The sequence below is a fragment of the Aedes albopictus genome, chromosome 3 (assembly GCF_035046485.1).
Source record: "Aedes albopictus strain Foshan chromosome 3, AalbF5, whole genome shotgun sequence".
Taxonomy (NCBI): Eukaryota; Metazoa; Arthropoda; class Insecta; order Diptera; family Culicidae; genus Aedes; species Aedes albopictus.
Genome location: NC_085138.1, coordinates 16884983 through 16893051, shown reverse-complemented (window position 1 = coordinate 16893051; position 8069 = coordinate 16884983). Strand labels below are relative to the sequence as shown.

Genomic DNA, 8069 nt, shown 5'->3' with positions numbered 1-8069 from the left:
CGCTCCCTTCACACATCTCATTCTCCGTAATCAATGCTCCGATTGAGTTGAATTTTTTACTGTAATTTGCCTACATATTAAATGTCAAAAATTGATGAGAAAGAATTTTTAATTTTTTTCTTGCGTATATTTTTGGAAATTTTGCTAAAATTTTAGGAGATCGTCCCTAAAACTCGCCAATATCTTGAAATTCATCAATCTGACGCAAAACCTGCCTTCAGATGATCGAATGGTATTATATTCAGCTTTTTATTTGTGGAAAAAGATTTGAAATTAGTTGATCAAAACGCAAGATATTTGAATTTTAGTAAAATACATATTTTAAAAAGTTGCAAAACTTGATATTGAGCTAAAACTCAAAAACTGTTTTACTTAAAATTGTTTGTAGCACGGTTTCGAAATCAGCGCCAAATTATACTTCAAAAATTTTGGTCGTTGACAGAACAGAAGTTTACGACTTTCGTTCTATTTTGTGAACTAGTGTTATCATAGCTAAACCTATTCCAAATGCAGAATTTGTAAGGGTACAAAACAAAATAAAAAATAAACACAGGAATTTTTTTTAAAGTTCGCAAAACGTAAGCGAAATTGACAATTTAATAGCTTTAACGACCTCAAAGATTGGGCTACCCTAACCTCTCGTTGAGCCACCGCCAAACTGGAACGTACAAGTCACGATTTACGCCCACTTTTTTCCAACTCCAAAATTGGCACGCCAGAAGCGACTGTTCTTGTGTTTTTATTTTGCTTTTTTACCTCCAACAGTTACAAATTGCGTTCGGTTCCATTCGACGTGGGACACACTCTCGAGGGCCTCCCCCGGGAAAATTGCTACACGTCGAGCACAGATATTAAAAATTCAAAATTCCGGTGACACTGTTTTGGGCAAAATGTCTATTTCATTGCTTGGGGTTCTGTTGGTTTTCTTTTCCATTTCCACGTTCGGGCAGCGGTGAATCTTCCACTGTTCCACTGTGTGACGAACGATCATTTTTGATTAGCCGGTGGAACCGGCCTCAGCCGAGAGTGGTCGCCAACATCGACAGATAAAATGGTTCGTTATGAGCTTCGAGATGTTGTTGGTTTTGTTTCGCTGAACGTTGAGTGGGTTGGCACCGATTTAGCTATGTACCCCTGACGCTAACCTCTCCCTATCAGGCGTCTGCTCTTAGACGAAGCACACGTGTCGGTGTGAATGATGACTGACTGATGGTCCTCCGGCTTTTATCTTTTTTTTCGCCGGGCACAAGTCACAACATTCGTAGGATAGAGTTGGATAAAATGCACCTCAGGTTTCGGATTTTTGCGTATGTTGAATGGTTAGTTAGTTAGTTGATTTATTTTCGACACTTTACACATTAGTGTGCATTCGTGTCGGTCCTAGGGATATTTTACAATTTACAAATTCATTACATTACATGAAATCGTTCTTCTCACAGCTTACTGTACAATCCTGTATCATGGAAAAATTTCAATATGTTTTTAATGGTTTCTTCTTCGTTGTTCAGAGCACTTCGTAAACTGGTTGAGTCTATGTTGTTTTCCCGTCGTTCATTATCGTATTTTCTGCATTGCAAAATCAGGTGCTGCACATCCAGAAGTGTACCACAGCATTCACACGAAGGAGGGGGTTCTTTCTTCAGTAGGAACATATGTGTAAGCCGCGTGTGACCAATCCGGACTCGCGTCAGCACGCGTTGGTCAGCCGCACTACCATGATCCTTCCACCTGTACGTATCGTGCTTAACTTGTCTCAATTTTGCTTCTCTGCGTCCATACCATTGTGTACTCCAGCGGCATCGTATCGCTTGCTTCACCGCTCTCAAGATGTCCTCACCTGGGATTGGGATATCAATGAGGTTTTGTCGTCTGGCCTCATTCGCTAATCGGTCAGCTTCGGTGTTTCCGTTGACTCCAGCGTGTCCCGGAATCCAGCAGAACCGGATGGATTTGTTTCGCGCTATTTGTTCAATTTCCTGTATCCACGGATGTTTAGATGTTCCCGCTTCCAACGCCTGCAGACAACTAGCAGAATCTGTAAGGATCGCTATTTCCTTGCCAACATTCGGTATCGAAACCGCCATCTTTATGGCATATGCCTCGGCAGAGAAGATGCTGCATTCTTTGGGAAGGCTGTAAGTTCCCACTAAGCCGTTTGTATAGAAAGCGGCTCCTACCGTGTCCTCAGACTTCGAACCATCCGTATAGCAAACGGTTGATTGGTGGAAGCGTGTTGACAGCAGATGCCGAACAACAGGGCGTACTTTTTCCGGTGGGTCTCCGGCTCGAATGGTTTTCTTCACGTCCCATACAATCGATGGCTTTCTCGCATGTCACATATAATCACTATGTCGGACAATCTGGGCAACTGAGGGGAGTGCTGTTCCCGTGAGTTCGACTAGGCGATCCGATACTCGTCGGATAAGAGGGAGAGAGTTGTTGTTACGCGATTTTGCCAGAAGTCGAATGGCTACCTGCGCTGTTGATTGCAGTGCTAGGAGTTCAAATGGTAAAGTGCCAGCTTCGGCCATGATCGATTCTATTGGGCTTGTCGCAAAGGCACCGGAAGCTAACCGTATCATCTTATTGTATACAGGTGCGAGTGTCTGTAGAGTTTCAGGTCCTCCTCTACTCACTAAACCGATTCCGTATGTAAGCTTTGAAGTGATAAGGGCGGAGCCAACCTGTAATAGGGTTGTTCGATTGCCACGTGGGAGTTTTCCTCCAATCATCTGTAGGATTCGTAGTCTTGAATCACACGATTTCTTCACTTCATGACAGTGAGGTTTAAAGGTCAGGGTCCGATCAAGGGTAAGGCCTAGAATTCGTAGACGGTTCGTCCTCGGGACGGTGATTCGATCGATGGTAACCTCCTGCGCCGGCGGCCGACGCGCATTGGGGCTACAATAGAAGATGTGCGACTTTTTTGCAGATAAGGCAAATCCAACGCTTTTGGCCCACTGGTCGACAGCTTTGACGGCAGTTTGTAGTTTGCGATGTAGACCTTCTTCTTTCTTTCTTCGCACAATGAGGAGGATGTCGTCAGCATACAAAATAATTTCAATTCCGTCCGGTAGCACGCGAAAAATGGGTTGCATTGCGACAAGAAAGAGGGTCACCGACAGAACAGAACCTTGCGGTACTCCATTTTCCAGCGGGTATTCCTGAGATAGGTGTCCTCCTACAGAAACCTGGAACGTTCGATTCAAAAGAAAGCTCTGTAGTATATTCGACATACGACCACGAATTCGCCAAGACTTTAATGTTCGCAGTATGCCATGTCGCCAGGTTGTGTCATATGCCTTCGATAAGTCTAGAGAAGCTATCAAGCAGTGTTCATCTGTGGTTGGTAAAGACCTTTCGAGTTCGGCGAAGTATGTTTCAGTGCCATGCCCCGCGCGAAATGCATGTTGACGATTGTCGAGTCGCCCTCTGGACTCAAGCTCGGTGATCAGGCGACGATTAATGATACGCTCGAAGACCTTCGCCATACAACTTGTAAGCGAGATTGGCCGAAAAGCATCAGGCCCGGAATCATTGCAGTTTGATTTAGGGATAGGAACAACGATAGCGTTTCGCCAACTGGCAGGAAACTCACCATTGCGCCAAATTTCGTTCAGCAGATGAAGAAGCGTTGTTTTCACGCACAGAGGAAGACGTTGGAGCAACGGATATCCTACCATATCTGGACCTGTAGAGGCACCTCGCCCTTTGTCGAGAGCCCACAGTAGTTCGTTCAGGGTAATATCAATAGTATACACGTCTCCAGTATTGTGCGAAACACCAGGGGACACTCGTTCTGCTGCCGCCTTAATCGTTTGAAACGATGGGGGATAGCTAGATGTCGCCGATCTATCGCTGTAAGCTTTTGCCAATTCTTCCGCTGCTTCAACGGGATTATCCGTAAATCCGTTCTCTTGTTTGAGTACTATTGGGCGATGTTGACGATTGCCACGTAGAGTATTAACAGTTCGCCATAGTTCAGTCGTAGTGCTGTTTGGTTAAATTTTCGCCACAAAATTTTCCCACGATTGTTCCTTCGCTCGTTCGATTGCCTTCCGCGCTTTAGCTCTAGCTTCCTGGAATCTCGTCAATGCTGCTGGCTGATCTGGGTCATGCTGCTGGAGACGCCGTAGTGACCGTAGACAGTTTCTTCTTTGTCGGATTGCTGCTTTGACTTCAGCGCACCACCACGGTACCGCTTTTGGTCCAGTTCGGCCACTGCTTCGTGGAATGGATTTCATCGCTGCTATAGTAATCTTCTCAGTAAAGCTGCTTACGTCCCACTCAACGTCGGGTCGGATGGTTTCTGCTGTGATTCGTTCGTATAATGACCAATCAGCTTCGTTATACAGCCATTTTCGTCGCATTGTTCGTTCTTTCGATAAACCGGGCAAGGACACGGTTATCGGGAAATGATCGCTGCCATGTGTGTCCGGTAGAGTTCGCCAGACGAACTTATGAGCCAGGCTCTCTGAGCAGATTGTCACGTCTATCGCCGAAGTGTTTCCTGTAGCCGGATCAATTCGAGTTTCAGAACCGTCGTTCAATATAACTAACTTTTTGGTTAGAGTCAATTCGGCGATAAATCGCCCAAGCACATTTGAATTTTGAGACCCCCATGCGAGATGGTGCGCGTTAACGTCACCAAGAAGTAACACCGGTCCTTCTAGTTGCTCGAGTAACTTAATACCAAATGCTGCCTGACAGTCAAATGAGTTCGGTGGAATGTACACAGACACCACAGTTACCTGAATCGGTGCGTAGAGACGTGCAGCAACATAGTACAAGGTTGTGTCAACTTGTATACGCTCATAGGGTATACCTTCCTTGATGGCAAGTCCTGCTCCATGTTGCCAGTAGTGTACACTGTTGGAATGCAACAGTAATGTATATTGCCTGTCGATGAAACCCGATGTGATAACCGACTCATTCACTTTCGTCTGGGTTCAAGGTCGGAAATGAGAAGTTTCAATTCGCTTAAATTGGCCCTTAGACCACGCACATTCCATTGGAGTGCAAAACAATAGCCTGACCGACTATCTGTGGATGCTAAGGTAGTTGACGATGACGTCGATGATCTTCTTGTATTCAAGTTAGCTGTGGAAGAAAAAGGTTCCACGGTAGGCTCTGCGGTTGGTTGTTGTTCAAGAGAGAAACTTGCCTGTGGGACGCTTTGCCCCACAGTGCCAGCTGCTGTCGAAACCATTACACAAGTCCTCCTAATACCGACAACAGCCGGCACCGGGGAAGCGCTTTGTGTAATGTTCGTCTGCTGTCTTCTTGAGGGATCTTCCAGTTGTGTTTCTGGTACAAATTCGTTGCTATCTGTAAAGATACCAGGCGCGGCAGTACCTGATTGATTTTGAAAAACATGAGAACTGACCTGTGGGACGTCTCGCCCCACAGTGCCAGCCGTTGCCGAAACTACTACACGATTGCTTCCAGATCCACCGGCAACAGCCGGCACTGGGGAAAGACTTTGTGTAGTATTAGGACTATCTTCGTCGTTAGCTGCGATGCTGTTTGATGTTGGTGGGGGTTGGTTGTTGTTTTCGATTGTTGGTCGGCGGCCATGGAAAAGAAGGGCTACCCCTTCCCCCTGCCGTCTACCCATTGTGTTCGATGTTGTGTTCCTATTCGTTATTCCATCGGCTACAGCGGTGAATTCGTTATCAACGGGTTGGGGTAAGACGTCCCGGACAACTCCTTCAGCCGGCTGTACTTGCGTCGGAAGAGGTACTACACATTCCCAACTTCCGAACCGATTAGTCTCGTTGTCCGTGTGCATGCCGAGGTTGTCATTGTTATCCGAACTTTGTTGGAGAGATGGGCTATCGAAAACGCTGTTTTGACGTTGTCTCCGATACCTCTGGTTCCTCCTCAGAATAATCCATTTCGGTGAGGTCGAACGTGCCAGTAGTAGCCTTTTTAGTTTTCGGGGGTGGGCTTGTATTTGGAGAAGTGACCGGTTTGTTACTATCACTTTTTGGGAGACGTCCACGCTTCGTCTCCTGAATGGCTGGCGAGTTGTTCCTCGATCGGGTGATTGAGCCAGTTGTCGCTATTGTTGCTATTTTCTGTTCTCTGTGGCGTGGTTTTTCTTGGCTGGCGGATTGCTCGTTGCTACGGTGTTGATGTTGATGAACATTTTGTTGCTTTACCTGATTGATGAACGACATCATCTGTTCATTTTTTTCATCTTTCCTTTTGCTTTCTTCTTGCAGCCTAGCAATTTCCTGGTCCTTTTTTACCATGGCCGCTTCCAGATCTAATAGCTTCTTCTCGAGTGCGTTTTGTTGGGCTGCTACTTGGGCGTAACTGCCACCTGTTTGCAGCTCAGCGCGTTTTCTGGCCTCAGGAAAGGATATGTTTTCACGTACTTTAATTTTAATCACATCAACCTCTTTTTTGTACACCGGGCATTGTCGGCTGGTGGGTCGATGATCTCCTTTGCAGTTCCAGCATAAGGATGCTTCGCTACATTCATCGCCATGGAAATTGTTAGAGCAATTGACACAGCGTTGTGGTCCAGGACAACGGATGCGAGTATGTCCATAACTGAAACAACCATAGCAGAGCATGGGATTGGGAAAGTATGGGCGAGTGGGTAGACGTCTCAGCCCCACTTTCATAGTTTCCGGGTATGTTGTGGTACAGAAGGTCAGAATTAGCGCAGGTGTGTTGACTTTTTTTCCTCCCTCATTTTTGGTGATTCGTTGGACACGGATCACTTTCTCACTACTCATTTCCGCCAAAATATCTTTCTCTTCCATCCGGATCAGTTCGGAGGAAGACAATATGCACCTACTAATGTTCAATTTTGGATGAGGAACGACTTCTACTTCGGTTCCATCGATGAGCTTCGTCAACTTTAGTAGCTTGGCAACTTGGGTTGGATTACGGACATGCAAGGTATATTTGGTTCCGTTTGCTTCTGTTCTCGCATCTTCAATTTCTCCACCGGCACATGCTTCCACCGACTTACCAATTATGTACGGGTTGATTGGTAGTTGTGCACCATCCTTTCCGGTCATCTGCAGAAACGTCAACTCTCCAAATTGATTGGTAGGATCCATGAATTCCGGCAATCTACGCTTGACGGACCCCCCTGGGTCGCCACTACTAGCGGCCGCCATGATTCACGCTTGTTTCACAGCTTAGATGGCAACGGTCACCCGTCACCTACCCCAAAATTTAGCGTATAGAAAATACACGAAACTTAAAAACTTTTCGGTGTTTTTTTATTTCCAAGAAATCTTGCTTCTAGCGCACCGCGATCCACACCACCGAAAAAATGAATGAATGTGGTAGGCTTGCCTGCTGACAGTTTATTGTATTACTCCTCCGAAGCACTTTGCGCACATAGAAAACCACTTTTTTCGGTCGTTTGTTCTCGAAAATTCACAAATCTTCACTAGATAACGAATCTATAGCACTTCCCGCACCGACTGAACAGTTTTGAGATTGCGGCGATCGCGAAAACTGGAGAAAAAACCGTGTTTTTAACGATAGCACGTACTCTAACAACCGAACGAAACGGCGTGATTACGATCAGTGTATGTTGAATGGAAAGAGAATATGTTAGACGTATTTTGTAATCCTTACATTTTTGGAAACGATTATCATTGACGTTTCCATTCGAAAACATGAATGGGGATGGGTCAATTTAACACCCATTCCCCCGAAGTCCAGTCCAAGGCAGATCGGCTCCTCGGCTGCAAATGGGCAGGGGGAGGGGACCACAAGGTGGATTCCATTTGGGAAATAATGTCGTTATGGGAAAATTGTTTCGTCACTTGGAAGCATGTGCGTTTTTGTCCGCCCCGAGGAGGCTGCTGGGTGGTGGAGATTGCAGCGGAACGGGGTAAAAGTCGTTTCGGAAAGATGCCTCTAAACGGTTATTGATTGCAGGGAAAAGGCTCTCATCTCACGCTGTATTTTTTCTCGCCTGCCGAAAAAAAGGACGCCGAAATCGATTTCCGCCTCTCTTTTTTTCGGCTGTGGAATCGACTAACGAATGTATGTTTAGATCCATTTCGAAGGGTTTCACTGTGGTGGGGGCAGCG

The 8069-nt window shown here is 46.0% G+C and overlaps 1 protein-coding gene across 1 annotated transcript; it reads right to left on the bottom strand.

The window, feature by feature from the left end:
- Positions 1-5834: 5834 nt before the first annotated feature.
- On the bottom strand, positions 5835-7139 carry LOC115254284 (uncharacterized). The gene has a single exon (XM_029851684.1). The coding sequence runs from the start codon at positions 7137-7139 to the stop codon at positions 5835-5837; it is 1305 nt and encodes a 434-aa protein (XP_029707544.1).
- Positions 7140-8069: the final 930 nt, after the last annotated feature.

Excerpts from the sequence above, each read along its gene's own strand:
- LOC115254284 (XM_029851684.1), bottom strand. The coding sequence starts at position 7,139 with ATGGCGGCCGCTAGTAGTGGCGACCCAGGGGGGTCCGTCAAGCGTAGA.